This window comes from Herpailurus yagouaroundi, unplaced genomic scaffold, assembly GCF_014898765.1.
Source record: "Herpailurus yagouaroundi ecotype Mexico unplaced genomic scaffold, PumYag 199, whole genome shotgun sequence".
In the NCBI taxonomy this organism is placed as follows: Eukaryota; Metazoa; Chordata; class Mammalia; order Carnivora; family Felidae; genus Herpailurus; species Herpailurus yagouaroundi.
The window spans coordinates 13,050,898-13,072,838 of record NW_024412430.1 but is presented as its reverse complement, the minus strand read 5'-3'; the positions used below and the strand labels follow the sequence as shown (position 1 = coordinate 13,072,838).

The 21,941-nt window shown below is 47.7% G+C and overlaps 1 protein-coding gene across 1 annotated transcript in view; it reads right to left on the bottom strand.

Annotated features, from left to right (window-relative positions):
- Positions 1-1,479, bottom strand: part of DMRT2 (doublesex and mab-3 related transcription factor 2) — a 7,164-nt gene extending 5,685 nt beyond the window's left edge. Inside the window, exons 1-2 of the mRNA XM_040449257.1 lie at positions 1,074-1,479; positions 1-266 (exon numbers count right to left, since the gene is read on the bottom strand). Of these exons, the coding sequence (XP_040305191.1) occupies positions 1-216 (216 nt within the window). The 5' untranslated portion in view covers positions 217-266; positions 1,074-1,479. The remainder of the gene's footprint in view (positions 267-1,073) is intronic.
- Positions 1,480-21,941: the final 20,462 nt, after the last annotated feature.

The window sequence follows — 21,941 nt, the reverse complement described above, 5'->3', positions numbered from 1 at the left end:
CCCCGGGGAAGCGCCCGCCTCCAGGCCGTCGCCCTCATCCTCCGCGTCGTCGTCCTCGTCCTCGTCCTCGTCGTCCTCGCCGTCCCCGTCGGCCGACGGCGGGCTGGGCCCGGGCGGCGTAGGCGGCGGCGGCCCGCGGCCGTCCTCCTCCAGCTCCAGGCTCTCCACGTCGATCTCCCAGTCCCCGGCCGCCGGGCCCGCGGGCCGGTCGGCCATGGCGCGCGGCGCGGCGCTCGGGCTCCGGCCTACGCTCAGTCTCCCGCGCCCTGGTGGGGGGGGGGGGGGACACGAAAAGACCCGAAGACGCACCAACCACCGTCAGGCACCGACCCCCGGGCCTTGAGCCCAGAGCTCCTGGTCTAGGGCCTCTGGCCCTTGGAGGAGCCCTGTTCTCTTCACGACCCTCACATCCACACCACACTGCGTTTCTTGTACCTTTAGGGCCCCCAGAAATTCCCAACTCAACAAGGTTTCTATCTTAACTGATTCTAAGTGCTCTAGGAGCACCTGATCTTTAACCACAGACCTCTCTGCCTCTTTACACCAGCTTTCGGGGCAAGTCCCCGGGTAACGCACGGATCACACACACAAAAGTATTGTGTCCAACTGGGCCGACCTAGGCCACTTGTCAGGCTTCCCCATAGCCAACTACTAGGGCCATGATGAATATGAAACTATCGATGGGAGAGTTACTTTCCTTTGGATCACAAGGGACCCCTTCAGACCCAGCGAAGTACCATTCTATGCCTCTCAAATGCCTCATCCTCTTACACCACTACAGGGACCCTCTTTTGAGCTTGGAGAGGTCCTTTTACGCCCCCCACCCCTAGCAAATAGTCAACTCAAACCCAAAAAATGTTCTTCTGTCAGAGACCCATAAGGACACCGCGCAAGGAGCTGCAGATGCCCTTCCAACATCAATAATGCTTGAGCCTCGCACGGCTGAGCTGCGCGGTCTCCATATACATCGGGCATGGTTTGCACTTTAAGGCAAGACATCCAGATAAAATAGAAAAGATAAGGAACGGCGATTTTGCCCTCCCTGACACCCGGAGCGACATCACAGCACTCACCAAGACTCTGAGGCCCGAGCTAGCAGCCGAGGCAAAAGATATCCAGCTTTAGGACCTGGCTCTTGGGCTGCTGGCTGTGCTTGCAAATACAAATCAGGGTCGCCACACCCTGCCACGAAATCGGGGGCTGACAGCTGGAGGCTCAGAGCCCAGTGGACGGGGAGTACGGGGGATGGGTGGAGAAGATGAATCAAGTCCTCAGCAGCCTCGCCCCGCACATCCCGGACTCCGCAAAGTTCTAATCGGTCCTTGGCAGCCCCGAGCGCTTCACCTCGCAGGAGCTGCTTTCTGCTTCCTGTGACCCAATCTGGGCGGGAAGGTTGGGCGGCCCTGGCCTCAGATTTCGGGCTCTCCCGGCGGGCGTACGCAGCTGCGTGCGGCGCAGCGCCCCTGGCTGCAATAGTTAGTCTCTGCTCCCTTTCCTAGTATTATCGGCTCGGGGCCCCGAGCACCGCACCCTCTAATTGGACGGTTGTCAGGCGGTGTGCACGCTGATTGGCCGAGGCGCGCCGGCCTGGCGCTCCCCGCCTCCTGGCGGCCGTCGCGCCCCTCCCTTCGGCGCTCCTCCAGAATCCACCCGCGCAACGTTCGGTGCAGCCGGGTTGTCTGTCCCAGCGCTAAACCCGAAGTGTGACGGTGGTCTGCTGGGGTGAAGTCGCCGTTTATCTCGCGGACAATAGGAAACACACTCTTGCGAATCGCATTGTTTACAAAAGAAGGTAATGCTCAAGGCAGCGGTCGGAAAGACTGGTGTTGGTCTCTACGTTATCAGCAAGTCCAGTATTTCTGCGACTCAGTAATTAACCCAAAGTTGGGCTTGGAAATGAGGCCTCTCTAATCGGGCACACAGCTGCATCCTACTTTCTCCTGCAAGACTAAATCAGTGGTCACCTTGCACCACCACAGCGCCAGACTGGCGGACAAATGATCTGTAGATATTTTTATGGCTAGCGCCGCTCATCCTTAAAGTGCAAAGTAGTTCTTCGTAACTTTCATCTTACCGATGAGGCCGGCGGGTCGCCAAGTCACCGACGTCACTTACATTTTTCTCCGATGTCATTTTTCTCCGATGGGGGGGAGAGGGCGGAAATACGTGCCATTTAGAGATTTAGGTGCAACATATCCACTCTAAGCATGTTTTAAAATGAAGCTATTTTTTAAGATGACTTTTTTTAGTGTGCATGAGTGTATTTATAAAGAAATACTTTGTCTCTCTCAAAAATCCCTTACACAAATGTTTAATAAATTGAACTTCCAACATGTCTAAAGAACTAGTCCCTTAATCCAACGCTACATTTTATTTATTGAAGTGAATTTAAAATCACTTAGACGGCGTTTTGTCTAGTCACCCCTTTAAATAATCAATGCCTCTCGGGATCGGTTTGAGAGACAAATTGGGAGACTGAGTGCTGCTGCACGGAGCACATAATAGGCCTGCGATAAATATGCGTTAAAGGAAGGAAATCGCTGAACTGATTCTAACGTTTCCTTTCTCGGAGCCCGGGGAAAGAAGTTAATTAACCAAGTTCTGAGAGGTGGAAAGGAGGCAGTTTAGGAATTACTATGGAAGTAAGGCGAGACCCGGCGGCGGGACCCGCAGGTAGGTATTCCCAAGCCTTTGGCGGAGTTGGAAAGCGCTTTTCTGGTAACGGGACACTGGCATTTCCCTTTGTGTGGATGCTTCTCCCCAAAGCCTCTTGCAGTGTCCAGTAAAGGAAGCAGAGGAACAGTTCTGCTTATTCCAGGAGACTGCTCAGTCCCTCTGGGCGTCTCAGAGGGTAACTTGGGAGCCTTGCGCGCTCAGACATGGGACAAAGAGTCACGCAGACCCTTCGTGCCTCTCTCTTGGCACCACCTCATGACACCAGTTTTATCACCTTTTGCGTAGTTTTTTACACTCTTTGAAATGCATTTGTTCATCTACCTTAGAGCATTTGAAATTTTGACCACAGCAGATATGCGTTATTTGCACCACCACAGCGCCAGACATTTTTCCAATGATGAAACTGTGAGGTTCCAAGAGGAGCCCTGGGTCACGCAGTAGTCTCCCAGAGAGCAAAGGAACTGGTCGGCCTCTGCCCTAAAGTCTGAGAAACTTCGCGAAGCCCTCAGCTCCTAACCAGAAAAACTCACAATGGGTCCACGTTTTTTATTCCCCCGCTCCCCGTCTGATTTTAGTAACTGGCGTCTGAGCAACCCTCATGTAAGAGGACACAGCATGTTTTTATCAACTATTGTGGGTTGTTTTTTTTTTTTTTTTTTTTTTTTTTCCTGCATCTACTCCTGCTAGCTACATTTCTGCTTTTGCAAACACGCATATCAGTGCTTCTCCCCTGGACGTGAAAGTGAACTACAAACCTCTCCCAGAGCTGGCCTTGTGTGCTAGCGGTTGGCACCCTGGTCTTTTATTTTGTTTATTGCTTTGGGGGGGGGGAGGATCATTAGCCTTTCGCTAGTTATTTTGATTATTAAGAAACAAAATCAAGAAAGGTTTGCTAATTTGGGAGGGCAATAGATTGAGGGGAAGGGGTACCAGGAAGAAACAGGAGAGCAAAGGGGCGTTGAGTGGCAGTTTCCCAAACAGAAAATCACCCAAACGGCCCCTGAACTAGTTGGAGTTGTCAAAGCTGCTATACAAGGAGGAAACAAGAGGGACTTGTGTACAGTAAACCAAATGGGTGAAACTAGGATGGGAGATGGGGGCTGGGGGTGGGGGGAGGTACAGGGACCCGAGGACTGTGGTGCTGGCTCCTGGGACTCGGAGCAAACCCTGAGAACGTGGGTCAGCTGGATCGGCCTTCCCGGGTGCAGTGTCCGGCCCAATGTGGGGGGCGCGCTCTCCGCATGCTGGAGGGATTGGGCCCATGGGTTTCAGGTGGGTGGGCCCACGACCGGTCCCTTCTCAGCACTCCCCCACCCCTAGCAGAAACCTACAGGACAGTCCCCACTGCTTCCTCTATACTTCCCTGCCTTTCTCCAGGAGTCCCCTTCCACGCTCACCCCCACCTGTCCCACCACCTTCCCTGCACCCTGCCACTCGGGAGGCGTGCAGCTGTAATGGTGATCCAGTTGAATTACACTTCAAACCCCTGGCCCTGAAGGCCCCCCAGAGAATCACAATTCCTACAATTGCTTGAGGTATGTGGGCGGAGAGTGGGGAAAGGGATGTGTTTTGTTTTGGTTTGGTTTGTTTTGCTTTTTATCATGGGATGAGCTTCAGTAAGTCTGAGCAACTCCGATATTACACGCGAAATTATCTTCATTTTTTCTGGGAAAATTAAAAAGGAATCTAAGGTTGCACAAACTGGTTAGTAAATTAAACGTGCTGAAGCAAAAGGAATCAGAGAGCCTGAGTTCTAGGCTGGTTGTGCCACGGACCGCGTGATCTTGGTCAATTATTTTTCTGTGCCTCAGCTGTCTCATCTGCAAAACGGGAAGACTGGCCTTCCTCGCATAGTCCTTGCGAAGACTCGGTGTCCAGAAGAGTCTTGACCTGGTAGGAGCAGCTTCATGAACTTCCGGACGCGCCTTCGCATGCAGCTCGGGGAGGGTCCTGCCTCACAAGCTTGACGGAGGGCCCAGGGGATCCGGCTCCTTTCTCCACGTTCCTCTCCAAAAAGGGGTCGGCTGTGGCTTGAGGACCAGTGAGGTGAGGAAACAGAAGTCCTCTGGCTGGTAAGCCGGCACCAAATTACCAAATTTAATTCGGAGTCCTTCTTGGAAACGACAACGCAGTGGGGCCGCCCCATCGACTCTGCGCGTCCGGCTTGGTGGGGGGAGGCCAGCGGGATCTTCTCTCTTAGCGGCTCAGCGCTTCTGCCTCTGCTTCCCTTCCCTTTCCCCCAAATCTCTCTCACCCACACCCCTCCCGGTTCCCGCACAGCTCGGATCTACCGGTGTAAAGATCTCTTTTCGCAAGTCAAGCAAGGGAACTTGAACAACAAAGCGGAAGGGGGAGGGGCGGTCTTTTTCTTGAGAAGGGTGGCTTTCTTTTTTACTTCAAACACCCCTCGAAAAAAAAGAAGAGAGAAAGAAAAAGGGGGAAGCGCGTTTCGGATCAACTCCCGGGGCCGGTGCTTCCCTCGAGGCGCACCCCGCGGGCCAGCCCCCAGCCCCGCCGCAGGCGGCGAGTGCCTGCTGCCCCGTGGCTCGAGGGCGCTTGGCTTCCCCGGCGCGGCCACCTCTCGCCCCGTGCCTTGAGGCCCCCACACCCTCGCCCCAGGCCGCCGGAGTGTAGCGGGCCGTGGACCGTTTTCTGGGAGGCCAAGCGCCCGCGTTCCGTTCCGGAGGTGGCAGACGGGGCGTAAAATGCCTGGTGTGCCGCTCCCCGGCTGGGTGGTAGCAAGGAACATCCCCCACCTCCCTCTGCGCCTCACTCTCCCCAGCTGCGAAGTGGGGGGCGGACCTCAAAGCACAGGACACTGGAGATCCATCCCCTGGCTCGGTGACCCGGCCACACTGAACCTGGAGTACCTGGAAGTTGTTACTTGTATTAGTTTGTGGTTGTTATTTTTAACTCCGAGAGCTAGCCTGCAGAGCGCCCCGAGGCCGGGGAAAATTCGAAGCCCGATCTCCTTCCGCCCCATCGCGAACGACTTTCCAGCTTCCCAGGCTTGGAGACAGGGGCCTGGGCCCGGTAAGAACCCCGCCGCCACCACCACCACCACCACCAGCCTGAGTCACCCGCTAGATCAACCAGCCTCGAGTGCCTGGGGTGGTGAATAACTTCTGGAAACTCCTGGGTCTCACAAAAGTGCTTTGCTGCGGCGGGTGTATGGCTCTGGTTTCTCTACAGATGAACTCGAATCCACCTCCTCTCGCGGGAAGCTACTTTTAACATTGTATCCTCTCACAACTTTGACCGGCTGTGGACGCGGCGAAATAAATAATCCCAGATGGGATTGCAGAGATATGATTTCCCAATTTGCTTTGCGTAATCAAATATACGACCTGTCACAAGCAATGGGGATGGGGGGGGCAGCTTTCGGAAGATAACTGTCCTCCCTTTCCTTGCTCTGCGTGTCCAAAAAAAAAGGGGGGGGGGGGCGGAACAAAAAGACAATGCAATCTGGGTTCTCATCCCTCCTCCGTATGAAGCAGGGTTTAAATCACAGGCATTTGAAACCGTGAGGGAACGTGATTAGCCCTGGCCCCTGGTTTTATAAATGGGAAGGAAAACTGAGGCTCAGAGAAGCTCATGGGATTTGCTAGGGAGACACACAGCTACACAGCGCCTTCACAGGACCAAAGGGACGACCCGTAACTTCTCTGCCGGCTTGATGCCTTCATACAATTAAAAAAAAAAAAAAAAAGTGCCCTTTGCAGCGGGATATGGAGTCTGATGCCCTAACTGTGAAGCAATCGTGCTGCCTGGATCTGCCAGCCTGTTTGCCCCAGACAATGTTCGTCTTCAACGCTGGGAATGTGGCTCAGTTCACTGGAGGGTCATGTCGCAGCTAGGAGATGAGGCAACCACAGACCTTGACTTCTCAGTACCCGTTCCAAATGGTGGTCAGGGGAGCTATAGACTCAAGAGTGATAGTGGAGTCTGGGTTCCACCCCAGGGGCAGTGTCCTTGCTATGGCTGCCTTCCATCAGAGGACAAGCAGCTTGTTGCCACATCAGGAGGCCGTGTGTGTGTGTGTGTGTGTGTGTGTGTGTGTGCGCGCGCGCGCGCGCGCACTCCCGCTCCTCCTGCAGCCCCTAGGGGGCCTCATGACTAACTGAAACAGTAAACCCTTAACCCTAAGAGCTTTCCACCCCCTACTCCCATCCCATATTGGGGTTTAACACTTGGTAGGGGGCAGATTTTATCCATGCTCAAATCACTCTCAATTATTTTCCCCACAGTCCAACTATACCAAGTAGAAAGAAATCGAGAGAGAGAGAGAGAGAGAGAGAGAGAGAGGAGGAGGAGGAAGCAAAGCAGGGAGGGGTCAGGCACTATGGTGAAAATATAATTTCATCCATGTGTAGCAGGCATTGGGCATATCGTTTCACCTTGCTGGGCCTCTGATTCCTTGACTATAAAGTGAAGGAGGACAGCTCAGTGATTCCCAAGTTCTCTCTCACACCTTAAAGGCTATAACAAAATTTAACTTCTGTTATTGGACTCATGGCTCATGGTGCATGAAAAAAGTCCAAGTTGGACAAGAGGAAGAGGAAAGGGAAAATAATTACAAACAAACCTTAGGGGCGCCTGGGTGGCTCAGCTGGTTAAGCATCCGACTTAGTAATGATCTCATGGTTTGTGGATTCAAGCCCTGAATCAGGCTCTGTGCTGACAGCTCAGAGTCTGGAGCCTGATTCAGATTCTGTCTGTCTGTCTGTCTCTCTCTCTCTCTCTCTCTCTCCCCCTCTCCCCCTTTGTGTGTGTGTGTGTGTGTGTGTGTGTGTGTGTGTGTGTGTGTCTCTCTCTTTCAAAATAAATAAACATTTTTTTAAAAGACTTGTAAAAAGAAAAAAGAAAAGAAACAAACTTGTGTTGATTGTGAAGTCTTTGCGGGATTTCTGTTCCACCGTACTGTTAAGATTGATCCTGTCTAGTCAAAATACTAATCAAAACTGTGAGAGCAAACCTGAACCAGTGAAAGAAGGGAACATAGTTTCACAAAAGAGCCTAGACCCAATGAGGATTCATTCAGTGACAAAGAGGGTTCTCACAACTCACCAAGGCTCTAAACTAGGATTTTAAGCAGAAACTTTCCAGAGCCTTCCTATCCCTGTTCTGTGTGATATGCTCCTTCTGGGGTCTGAGTCTGGGCTTTGGGGAGAGCCAAAATATTTCCTATGCTGATAGCCCCAGGAGGTCTCTCTGAAAAGTGTCTTTACTGGCAGGAGGGATTCCTCCTAATTTTTACCAGAAACATCCCTATGTTCAAGCTCTACCCCAAACTGGTAGACGACTCCAACAGAGTAAATTGCACAGCTCAGATGCACCATAGTGTAGGACTGGGGGGGGGGGGGGGAGGGGGGAGTGGGTAAGAAGAGAGGCTCCAACTGTACTTGGCTCTGTCTTTGTTTTCACGTGGATAGCAAGTGACTGTCCATATATCCAAGTTACTGCAGGTGTGATTCCATGCCTCAAAGCCAATTGGCGAAAACACAGATACCTCTACAAAGTACTTGACCTGCCTGAAATAGTTCTGGGATTCTTTCCCTCTACGAAGTAAGCAGTGAAGGAAAAAAAAAAAAAAAAAAGGTAGTAAGGCTCTCTAGGGATTTGCTTGTCCTGTCCTTGGTTTTGCCAACTAAAGTAACCCTTGACCTTGGGCCACTTTCCTTACCCTCACTCCTTTAGGTTTCCATGTTATTGTGCAAAATGAAAGACCTGAAGTTGAAACAAATCACCTCTAAAGTTATGTCCCATATATTTTTTTATACCTCTAGGTGGGGTGAGGAAATGGAAATGGCCTGTGTAAAGGTTTCTCCGGAGAGGTGTGTGGAGAAGAGGCCGGAGGGACAGGGAGAGACGAAAGCCCTGCTTGAGGGCGGGCCCCTTGTAACAAAGTGCTCCATAAATTTTAAGAGCCTGGAGGAAATAACTCTTTGAAAACGCTGACCCTACAAGAGCCGGCGGGTGTTCTAAAGCAGGAAGATGAGCAGTTCCAAGTGGGCAAGCAAGGGGGAAATGTCACTTGCTTCATACTGATTTAACGCGGCAGGAGCACAGGTGCACGTCACTCCCGTCCCCTCCGCGTGGCCACGAGCCCCACCCCCCTTGGCCCTCTACTCCTGCCCCTTCTTTCGCAGAAAAATTTATTGGCGAGGTGAAGCCAGGCTAACAAAAGTGCAACCCTGGGCGCTTCGGCCTCCACAAGAATGCTTTGATCCTCTCCCAGTGTCTAGTGGTCCCCAGGCGATTGCATTGCCAAATGCCAGCGACCCCTGCGGCGGGGTCGCTGCTGCAGGACCCAGCTTCGGAGAACCTGGCGGCAGGTTCGCCCTCCCTGTGGCAAGAGGCCGCGAGAGGACGCTGTGGAGCGCGCATGCAGACCTGAGACCCAGCGGCCAGTTCGGGCCTCAGAACCGGCCTCGGAACCGAGCGGCACCCGCGGCGTTCAGTGCTCGTCCCCGCCCGCTTTTCCGGGAGGGTCTGCAGTCCCAGCGAAGAGCGATTGGCTTGGAAGTTTGGAGTCACTGGCAGAGGAACAGAAGGCTGTTGGGCTCTTGGGCTTGCTTCCCTGGGGACTCTGATTCCTCTTGTTCCAGCCTTTAAGCGCCTCCTCCAAAGAATAGATTCTTGGGAGGATTTTGCCAGGAAGGAAAGGAGTTGAAAGGACGCAGTTATGGAGGGTCCACCACTGTCAGGTTCTGTACCGGCGTTGTGGACTCATGCCAGCTCTTCACTGTGCAGGTAACAGAGCCAGGGCCATCCAGAGCACAGGGTGAGGACCACAGAACCCAGGTCTGAATGTGATGCCACCCATTCTAGCACGCTCCCCTCCAGGAGTCAGCCAGAGGGGCCCAAATGAAAAGGGACGTAGGTCCTGGCTGTCCCTGCAGGAAACCCCACCCGCCCAGGCCTCCAAGTTTTTCTTCCAGGGGAAGCCAACTTGAACTCCACAAACACTGATTTGGCAAGCTCTCTTCTCAGAACTGCCCAGCCCCTACCATATCCTTGCTCTCAGCCCTTCTCCTCTCCTTACTCCACTGTTTTCACTTTGCAGAGACAGCCCTGAGCAGCAAAGAGCATTTTCAGTAAGGAACAGATTTTTAGAATTTCACTTTGTAGCCGGTGAGGAACACTGAAGGGTGGTAGTAGGAAATGATCCAAGATGTCCACATAATGCAAACATTACAGGAAGCTGTGTAGACCAACCCAAGGTGTTTTGAAAACATAGAAGATCCCAATCATTTCTGGACCCAAGAGGTCTTGGACAAGTCACTTAACCTCTCTAAGCCTCAGTTGCTCACTTGTAAAATGGAGATAATAAATATTTCTCCTTGCCTCTATCAGTGGTGTCCTAAGTTCAAAATAAATTTAGAATTCTTTGAAAATCATAAAGCATTTTGAGCATAAGAGGTATCGAGGTTCCCTTTAACTTATTTTGCCCACTTTCAAATCAGGAACATCATGCCCTGGGTAGCAAGTTGATAAGACCAAATAAGATGCTGTGGGTGACAGGCCACAGAGAGAAAGAGCAGGTGCTGTTTTATTGACTGTTTAAGCAATGCCCTTCCCTCAAAAGAAACTGCCATTAAGTTCCTTCATCCACCAAACACAAAAATCCAGTGCCTTACCTCCTCCCTTATGGCCAACAGGGAACCAAGCTATGGAATGTTTACATAGATTTCTTTATCCCTGCAGAAGCACTGAGAAGGAAATAGTACTCCCATTTTGAAAATGCAGAAAGAAAACAAAACCTTGCTAAATAAACAGGTCGACCCAAATACTTCTGGTTTCTCTTCCAAAGAAACTCTGTGCTATTGTGTGGGAAAGAACAGGTTTGCCTTCCTCTGTTGTACCTCAGTCTTCTAAAGCTGGTTTCCAGCTGGAGCTAGAAGCTGAGCTGTTTCTTTCCCTTTCTCTTACTTAAACTTTAAATAATGACAATTTTAAATAATATACAAAAGTAGGCCGAATAGTAAAATATCCATTACTATAATCCAATTGTATAATATCCATGCTATCCATATATCCATTCGGATATATAATATCTGTATATCCATTAGCCAGAATTAGCAGTTGTCATGGGCCATTTTTTCTGCCCCTCCCTGTTCAGAAGATGCTTGAGAAAGTCCACGGCATTTCTGTCCATTAAAGCCACAGTCCCTTTGGCTGAACTGGTGTACCAAGTGGATGGAATTTCTTGGGCCTCAGATCTTATACTTTCTAGAATTCACAACCTTGTGACAAATCATTCTAGCAAAACACTATTTGGGCACCTGGCTTGGTGCCAGTGGACCAGGGCAAGACACACAGGAGGCAGAAGGGAATCGTGGCTCTCGATTCCACAGTCTAGTAACCGAATTTCTCGCAGCCTGCTTTTCTCACCAACGGTGGAGTGGAGGGCTTCTAAAACAAACAGTAATTAATTACTCCCTCAAAGGTTTAGTTTTGTTCCTCTGGAAGGGGCTGGAAGCAGCCTTGAATTTGGAACTGTGCACCTGCTGGGCTCCTCTCCGTTCAGGGAATTTTACTCTGCCCACTAATAAAAACACTCCCGAGCCCAGCCTAACCCATCTTTGCCTGCACTGAGTTCACATAAACACGACTCCATGGTCTCAAAGAACAGGGGTTTTGTTGTTGTCTTTTCTGCAGTGTTTTCCATCCCAACTTGCACAGTGCACCCAGACATCTATACACTTAACTTTCATCTACTAAAGAGTTACGAAGTCCGTAGATTTCACTTATCTTTTCCAAAAGAACCAGATCTGGCCTCAGTACCCAGCCCAATATATAAAAGCACATAATCAAGTTCCAGTTACGGCACTCTCTATACTATTCCCAGATGCTCCACGTCATTTGGCAAATCTATAATGTAATAAATATTGATGGTTCCTTCACATGTGGTGTTAAGATTTGCTCAGCCAAGTATTTCTTTTCTGCACTCTTTAAAAAATATGTCACTAGAGTTGTTGTCCTGAAATTTGTTTGTACTCTGGCAGCTTTATTTAAATGTCAACCAGATGCAGAGTTTCATTGTAATATTTTCTTCTTTTTTTTTTATTTGTCTCTGTGGATTAGTGGTGTCTTAAAAAACATTTTTTTTAAATCTTCCTAACATGCCTGTTCCTGACTGATGATAAGACATTTTTCAAATCAATGAACTTCCTCGCGTAACATGTTTTAATTTTCCTTTCTGACTACAGGATCACACTTCCTGAATTTCAAACATTTCTCAAGTCAAGACACAAGTAGAGTAACGGCTTAATTGAGTGGAGCTTAAAGTTACTGTAATGGTGACTTTTGGACCACAGAAGGGACCTGTCAATTACAACCTTTTTGCCCTGCACATTCGGTTACACATGCCTTCATTCAAAGCCCTGTTTTAACTCCTTTCCAAAAATATTATCCTTCTGGGGAGAAATTTTTCACGCATAAACTCAGTTCAGCCAATGAACTTTTTTAAAGGCAAGCTTGAGAACACCAACTCTTGGTTATTTGAGGGAGGTAATGTATACACTGGTTTTTAAACCTAAATTTGAGCACGTTGATGATTCAAAATGGAAAGAGGAAAAGAATCCACACATTTAGCCTGTGCTGAGAAAGATTCTTGAGTCCTTTGGAGCTTACCAAATACTTCATGGTAAGGGCAAAAAGTGGCTTAAAAATCATTTTACAATACAGATTCTGCAACACAACAAAATGATTTCCATGTTTCCTACGTTCCGGAATTGTAAGCATTCATTGCTATGGGGGTATATGTATTTGCTGGCTCAAGTAATTATAATTCTGTTCTCTCTGCTACAGGAAATATTTTCTTGTTTTGTTTTGTTTTTTTAAATAATGCATCTGTTTAAAAAAAAAAAGGGAGGGCAAATAAAAGAAATTTCCGATCACCCAGAAAATAAGTATAGGAAATTTTAGAGCATCCACTTAAAAATCCACATTGTATACAAGTGATAATTTCTAGGAAGGTATTAATTCTTAAATGTGAAATTTTATCTAGAGATTTTTAAAAATTTATATCAGAATGACATTACCCCTGGGGCGCCTGGGTGGCGCAGTCGGTTAAGCGTCCGACTTCAGCCAGGTCACGATCTCGCGGTCCGTGAGTTCGAGCCCCGCGTCGGGCTCTGGGCTGATGGCTCGGAGCCTGGAGCCTGTTTCCGATTCTGTGTCTCCCTCTCTCTCTGCCCCTCCCCCGTTCATGCTCTCTCTCTCTGTCCCAAAAAAATAAATAAACGTTAAAAAAAAAAAATTTAAAAAAAAAAAAAGAAAAAAAGAATGACATTACCCCTATATATGGTTTGCCTGTATGTTTGAAAAGCAATCAAGTTTTATTAACCAAATTTCTGATACTTGTATAAATCAGAAACAGAATTTACAAACTTGCTACAAGTACAATTCACTTTTACTGCTGTTGCAAAATTAGTTTCTAAACACTGTAAAACTGATTAAACTGATATGAAAAATACAAAGTCTGTGGTGCATGGTTTGGGGAAGGAGACTTTTCTCCCAGGTGCTAACCATTTCATGTCTATTTCTTGTTGTGGGCAAAGTTTTACATGAAAATGGACAAAATAGGCTACTTCCAAATGATTCAGTAGTTACAGTACTCTCATAAAGGAAGTTGGGAATGCAATTTATCATGTGTACTGGAGTTACTCAGGAGTGACAGGCAAGAGACTTTTCATGTGATGCTGCTTGCTTTATGCTACTGTGTCACTTGATAGCCGTCCTCAGGGACCTCGGTGCCAGTCCTACCTTCGTTCTGAGTCTCATCCAACCGAGAAGTAATTAATCTCAGTCCAAGTCAGCCCTACTAGGCTTCAGTGGAGTCATGGTGAAATTTTGGGCAGCTGCCTTCAGAAAGACCAGAATGGAAGGAAGAGCTTCCCATAATACTCTGTGAATTCATTCAACGCCTCTCTGAAAGCAGATCTTAGTCGGCTTTAAAAGGCATTTCTATGACTCCATTTTTCTTCCAATCTACTGATACTCCTATCACGCAATCTACTTAACACTGAAAAACGTTAAGAGTTTCCTTCCTTCGTATGCAATGACTTCTTTTTTTATTCATCCACCAGCAAAATTATAAGAAGGATTTTCTGTCCACATGTTGATGGCTCTCCGTGATTCCAAGTCATGGCGAGATCATTCTAATGTGTTTGAGAAATAAAACTCTACCTGTCGCATAAGCTGTTACAAAAAGAACATCCAGAGGACGGTTGAGGCAACAAGCTAAGTAAATCAGAGACTCAAAGTGCCTCTATCACGTGGGTTCGGGGAGTGGGAGAGCAGACCATGTCTCCACACGAACCTGCACAGACATCTCTTACAGGCACAAGCAGTGGTCAGGTCTGTTAACCTGCCAGGGCCTCAGCGACCAGCACAACATTAGTTTAATGCCATTACTGGGCCTCGCATGTGGAGCAGTGTCTAAGCTAAACACATTTGTGAGAGCTGCAGGAGGAAGACGGCAGGAACAGTCTACAGGAGGGAGCCCCATCCCTAACTCCAGGCACCTGGGACTAGGGGTGGGCAGGGGATGTGAACTTACCTTGCTAAACGTGCAGCCGGATGTACTCAACGTCTACAAAACATTATAAAACACTAAAATCAATGTTCACAATGTTTATTTCTTGTAATGTTTATAAAACATTCTCTCTGTCCCTCAGGAAACCAATTTAAAAATGGGAGTTGGGGGGGGGGGCACCTGGATGGCTCAGTCAGCTAAGCGTCTGATTCTTGGTTTTAGCTCAGGTCATGATATCAGGGTAGTGGGATCAAGCCCCGTGTCGGGCTCTGTGCTGTGTGGAGGCTGCTTGGGATTCTCTCTCTCTCATTCTCTCTCTCTCTCTCTCTCCTCTTCCCTCTGTCCCTCTCCCCCTCTCTCCCTGCTCACTCACACTCTCGAAATAAAAATAGGGTTGAAAAAGGTTTTCAAAGACTAGGTTTCACCCTTCTTATTTAGTTAAAGGGGCCAAGAACCATGAAATTGCCAAAAAGCTAAATGTTAAAATAAGGAAGATAAAAAGTGACAGGTGAGCCTAGATAATGGCCAGTCTCACTAACCAGCTTCTGTGTGATCGATTGTTTATTTTCTTTTTTTTTTTTTTTAATGTTTATTTATTTATGAGAGAGCACACTTGGCAGAGGGGCAGAGAGAGGGATAGGGACAGAGGATCTGAAGCGGGCTCTACACTGACAGCAGTGAGCCCGATGTGGGGCTTGAACTCACGAACTGTGAGATTATGACCTGAGCTGAAGTCAGACGCTCAACCCCCTGAGCCACCCAGGTGCCCCAAGAGTTTGTTTTCAAAGCCAGCCTTTTTCCCTGGTGTATGGCTCAGTCTCGCATCCCCTCGGCCTGGCCTCTCTCCACAGCCTCCTCTGTTGGCAGGCCCTCCCGCACACATCAGCAGATGCAGCATCTGATGACACAGCTATGGTCCACTCTCCAAAGCCATCACTCCCTCCTCAGTGCCCCAGTACACTGCCACCAGCCATGACTCTTGTCCAGCTTGCAAAGCCATCCACGCCTCAATCGCCACTTTTACCTGGAAGAATCCACCCACACTGGGCTCCCGGTGCCCTCTCACACACCTGCAGGTCTTTATATATAGATGCCTTCCCTACACCCTTCCACGGCTGCCAGCCCGTCAGAACTCCACCAGCCTAACTATCATCTCTTAAGGATTTGCTCAGATCTGTGTTGGATGAAAAGCCTTCTATGCCCACCCTCACCAAGAAATTCTCTTCTGCTTTGACCTCTGATTTATCTCATTGTCTGTGCTCTTCATAATCTGCCATTTTGCATTTTTAGTTATGTTTATATTGTTTTATTTAGTCCTTATCATTTTGGTCTGTCATTTTTTCCAAATCTAGGCTGTAAATTTCTTATGAGTAGGGACCATATCTTAAAACTCTTCACATTCCCAACAGAACCGAGAACAATACCATTAAAAAATACATGGTCTGGGGCGCCTGGGTGGCGCAGTCGGTTAAGCGTCCGACTTCAGCCAGGTCACGATCTCGCGGTCCGTGAGTTCGAGCCCCGCGTCAGGCTCTGGGCTGATGGCTCGGAGCCTGGAGCCTGTTTCCGATTCTGTGTCTCCCTCTCTCTCTGCCCCTCCCCCGTTCATGCTCTGTCTCTCTCTGTCCCAAAAATAAACGTTGAAAAAAAAAATTAAAAAAAAAAAAATACATGGTCAGTGTATATTTGTTGATTAAATTAGTAAGCTGTTAATTTGTAAGTGGCAAAAAAAGGTCTCTCATTCATCCGTTGAGGATTTAGTACATGTTGAGCCTAGTTCTAAACTCCGGGGACACAGCAGTGAGCAAAACAAAGTCTCCCACCCTCATGGAGAAAGACAGACAATAACAAATAAACAAGAAAGTACACAATATGTCAGATGGTGATAAATTACATAAGGAAAAAAATAAAGAAAACCCCGAGTGAGAAGGACAGGAATGGCTTCAGGGGTACTAGCTTATATACTGAGCCTCACAGATAAGGGACATCTGAGCAGAGACCTAAAGGAGGTGTTAATGATATCTGTGGAAAAACATTCTAGCCAGCAAAAACAGTGCGTGCAAAGGCCCTGAGGCAGGAATGTGCTTGGCGTGTTTAAGGAACAAGAAGTAACAAATGCAGCTGTATTTGAATAAGTACAGGAAACAGTGGTGGTGAATGGATGTTTGGGGAGGAACAAGTCATATAGAGTCTAGAGAGCCTGGGCCTTCACTCTGAGGGAGACACTCTTATTTAGCCTGGGCCTAAATAAACAGAAATATAAAACATTAAAGCAGGTTTCTATCATTCAGCATGAACACCAGTGTTTAAGATCAGACTAGGACTCAAACTATTTGTGTAAAACAGAAACACCACTACATTTATAGAGTACCCACCCAGGCCACAGGCATGAATATATTATCTAATTAACTTCTCAAAACAATGCTGTGAAGCATTATGTCTAATTTGCCCAAGGTCACATATCTGATAAATTAGTGGGGGGGGGGGGGTTGCAAATTCAAATCCAGGTAGATCTAACTCCAGAGCATAATCCCTTAACCACTGTCCATAAAAACAGCAGAAACCTCAAATGTTACACTTGAGTACAGATGACTTGTGTATGAAAGAGTCAAGGTCACCCGTATGACATTTTACTATGTCTAACATCTGAGAATCTGGATGTAGATTGTTGGCAAGTGGCCGTACACAGGTGATAGGTTATCTGCCATTAATGTATTCCTAGCAATTCTCTTGTGGAATAAAGTTGCATGGAGGGCCTGAGAGTGAGAGTTCTGTATTAAGACCTCCTCCGTGCAGCACCTGGGTGGCTCAGTTGGTTAAGCGTATGACTTTGGCTCAGGTCATGATCTCACAGTGTGTGAGTTCGAGCCCTGCGTCAGGCTGTGTGCTGACAGCTCAGCTTGGGATTCTGTGTCTCCCTCTGTCTCTGTCCCTCCTCTGCTCTCGCTCTGTCTCCCTCTCTCATTAATAAAGCTCTTTAAACTACTCTTCCACATCCCGGCTCCAGCATCCTATTCTTGCAGCTGCCCCACTGGTCTGGAGAACACCCAAAAAGGGGCAAATACTGAGCACGTATCCCCAAGGGCAGAGGGGTCTCAACTTCCAGAACAGATGGGAATCACCTGCAAAATTTTGGCTCTTCCCCCTCCAAAAAAGGTGCCCAGGCCAGCACTCCTGCAGGTGCTGAATCAACAGATCTGAATTGAAAACCAGGCACTTTGATGCCCACTAAGGATTAAAAGTCCTTGACCTAGGTGCTCAAATGGTCTGTTAGAGCCATGATAGCCAGGGAATTAGTCCAGCTCTGATGTAATACTTGGAAGGCTTACTTGGCAAATATCTATCCGACAAATTCTTCTCTTTTTTTTCTTTTTCATTTTCATTTTAGAATCATAAAACATTGTGTCAGTCAGATGACCTTCTAGAGGCAGTGTTTGGACCTGAATATGTAAAAAGAGGAGCCATTGACAGGGACTCTAATATGCAAAAAGAGGGCAGGAAGCATCACCACAAAGAGAGGTACCCGCTGGCCAACTGGATCCTGGAATCCTCAGAAGCAGTGGTAGTCAGGAGGCAAGATGGCAAACGGGTTTCATTCCAGCATCAGCTCAGATTGCCGGCTGTGGCTGCCAGGCCCACTGCACCGTGACAAGGATTCTGAGGCCGGGCAGGAAAGAGCGGGGTGATGGATTAGCAACATTTGCCATGAACGTGTACGTGCAACAGCACGGTTCATATGAGAGCCAAGTGGGAGGCTACACGGCGGAGAAAGGCATCCTTCCCGATACAAAAGAAGAAATGAAGTTTCAAGAGACGTCGGCATTGATGGTTAGCAGGTAAAAACCCACCTCTTCTCTACTTAATCGTAGGGGTATCCAGACTGAGATCTCAAGAGAAAGCCCAGCCTTTAATATTATTTATTAACTTAGCTAATAATGTTAATGTTTAAGAGGAAGGATAAATTTAATCATCAGGGGGGTTTATAAAACATATCACGGTTAATGAAGCTCTATTCTATTATAGTCCCGAGGCTGGATCAAAGCCATCAACAATTAGCTAATTACCAAATTGTCAATGTGCTGACACCAGTGTTTTTAATTTAATGGCTTCTTTATTTAACTGCTGGGTACTGTCTCTCTTCTAAGCTTTTAGCTTCTTCCTCTGTTTTCTGACCCTGGCAGTGTGACACTGTTTGGGGTTTTTTGTTTTTTGGGGGGTTTTTTTGTCTTTTTTTTCCCCAAGGTTTATTATTGGTTTGTTTTAATATTCTCTAGATGTGCCAACTTGTTGGACAGTCAAATAAACAAATACCTCAGCCAAGGATACGTGAAAAACATGGCATCATTTGCTAACAATCTGATCTTTAAAAATATTTAGGCAAGGAGGACACAAGCAAACAATTTTTAGGGCATCTTTCTCTCTGCATGCAATACAAGCCTCAAAACTATTTTGATTTTTTTTCCTATTTTCATGAAACAATCTGTCATATGTAATATTTAAAATATACTATTATTTTTTAATGTTTATTTATTTTTGAGAGAGACAGAGACACGGAGGGTGGGGGAGGAAGGGAGGGGCAGAGAGAGAGGGAGACACAGAAGCCAAAACAGGCTCCAGTCTCTGAGCAATCAGCACAGAGCCTGATGCGGGGCTCGAACCCACAAACTCTGAGATCGTGACCAGAGCTAAAGTTGGCTGCTTAACCGACGGAGCCACTCAGGTGCCCTAAAATACAATATTCTATATGATACATAGTTATTTTCTTTCACATAACTATTGAGTATAATGTGGATTTTTTAAAACACTGAACATCTTACATTATGCATAACTATCATTTTTCTATATTACATGTTAGGCATACTTCAACACAACAAGGTTTATTGATTATGGAAAAATAATCGAGCACATCTCACATGAGATGTGTGCTCATGCAAACATCTCCTAATTATGCATGGAATGATGGAGACATTTAATTGAGAACTGGAAGACACCTTAGAAATCATTTACTCAAGTGGTTTTCAAATATATTTTAGCGGAAGACGCCATTCAACAAAAGCAAGCGTCTGAGAAGGCCCCAGTGCGAAACGCTTAAATCCTAAGCCACCCTGATTGGAAGAGGAGCGGGAACCCTGTGCCTCTGCACTTTCCCCCAGCCCAGCCCAGCCTGGTGGTCCCTAAATCATGGACACTGAGGAAAGGGGGGCTTAGTGGGATGCTACATTATGCAGGATTTGTTAGCTGAGCATTTCAACGCCAGACGACAAACACTTTATCAGGTTTCCCTTGGATCGCCCCTTTAGGAGAGTCCCTGAAAGCAGGAATTCACAATGTTTTATATGCCAACCACGACTCGAACTTGAGGCTACACCACGAACAGGCTTCGAACATACCGTTCTTTTTATTTTTTAATTTTTCAGTGTTTATTTTTGAGAGAGACAGAGTATGAGCAGGGGAGGGGCAGAGAGAAGGAGACGCAGAATCTGAAACAGGCTCCAGGCTCTGAGCTGTCAGCACGGAACCCGACGTGGGGCTCAAACTAATAGACCACGAGATCGTGACCTGTGCTGAAGTCAGATGCTTAATCGACTGAGCCACCCAGGGACCCCTCCTTCCTTTTATTTTTTTAAATAATTTACAAGTTTACATCCACAATCATCTTAATGAATGAGAATAATATTATGGGAGAGTAACAATCACACAATTTGACATACAAGTTATGGGTCCTACTGTCATATTAACCACAGCCTCTGTTTCTGTATCATATTTCAATTGTTAGCATTCAGAAGTCTATTCATTTTTTTTTTTTTTTAACGTTCATTTATTTTCGAGAGAGAGAGGGACAGAGCGTGATCATGGGAGGGGCAGAGAGAGAGGGAGACACAGAATCCAAAGCAGGCTCCAGGCTCTGAGCTGTCAGCACAAAGCCTGATGCAGGGCTCAAACTCAACCGCAAGATCATGACCCGGGCCGAGGTCAGACACTTAACTGACTGAGCCACCCAAGTGCCCCTAGAAGTCTATTCAGATAGGTTTAAGCAAAAGGTATAAGCAAGGGTTGATTCTTCAAACTTTTTAATTGACAAGAGAATTCATATCCAGGGAAATGACTAGATACTAAGCATACAATTCAATGATAAACGTGTCACATGTAACCAACACCCCAGTCGAGATGTACACGCATTTCCGTTCAGCTGACTTTGGGGTGACAGATGAATGCTCTCTGCAGGGTGCAGGTAAGGCGTTCTCAGACCGAAAGTCTTCCTGAGAGGCTTAGGAGCACATGATCAAGCAGGGGCGTGAAGTCCCAGTCTGAACAGCAGCCCAGGACGTTAGACAAGGATTCCTGGTCAAGTACAGCCAGGAAAGCCCACGCCACCATTCTAGAAACACAGGCACCGTCTCTGAATCCAGACGGCCAAGTGGCCAGTGGGCACCGTGGTGATAACGATGCACACGGGCATTTTTTATTCGATGGGGCAGGTCTAGCCAGGGTGAAGAGGCCAGAGCAAGTTTTCCCAACGTGGGCTCTCACTGGGTCAATAGCGAGATTGTTATAGAGGGTAACCCGAGCCGGGTAATGTGTGGAGGATCTGTGGCTTTATTGTGTCCCTGCTATGTTAATTAGTACTAGAAGCATGATGGATTGGCAACACGTGTGCGCTCTGAGTCTGAAACCAGCCCTGATAGTTTAGCACTCCATTAGTTACACATCACAGAAACCCAGGGGATGTTTACTCAAAAAGAGGATCACTTACAAGAGGGAAACATGCTAATTCATTCCTGATACCGTCTGGGGAGAGGGACACCCCATCGGCCTGTGAGTGGTGTAACCTGTCATCCAAGACAGAGATGGAATGAGAGGCGGGCGGGAAACTACAGAAAGCCCCGGCCCCCCGCCCTGGGAACCCTGAAATCTCAAATCCTCAGTTGTTCCTACACGAATCCCTCTGAGACAGAAGTTCAGAGAAGGCTCTGTGTTGACATTTCAATTCATTACCCTGTTCCAGAAGCAGGGAACCCTGCTCCCGATCGCTCCCACACCCTTGTTGCCCGGCCACAGGGAGGGGAATTCTCACTCTTCCTTCTCACCGGGTTTTAGACCCGCTGCTGCCTCCCAGACCTGGACCTCAGCCTAGCAGGTACCAAAAAGGCTCAGAAAGGATGTCTAAAATCCCGGTACTCCTCCCAGGCAGGTGGTTATCACCGGCCTGTTCTTGTAAGATCACAGAACTTTGAGAGGGTAGATTCCAAGTTGCCTTCTCCTGGTAAGGTTCCCGAGTTTCCATGTTGTCAAAGCAATTGTGTAGACACGAGAAAACACAGAAGTGGCTAAAATGTTTTTTTACAAGTGGCTAAAATACTCATGAATCTATGAATGGTGCTTGCTTTCAGTGAGCCTGTATAACTGGTGTGCAATGCCTACTGAGAATCTGGGGTATGTGTATACACGTTTGGGCAGTGGTGTGCTGGTAAATGTGGCACAACTGGCTGAGGGGGAGGGGAGGAAGCCCTGATATGCAGTGCCTGCTGGTTTATGTGGTGTAAACATTCCCACCACGGCCAGTTTCAAGCTACCAACCTGACATCAGGGAATGGAGAGCCCGGGGAGAGATGTTCGCCGCGGTTTCTCACAAGCCAGTGGCAACAGGCTCCAGCACGTCACGAGCTGAATAAATACATGTGAATAAAAATCATCCCCACTCCTCATTATCTGTAACGATGGT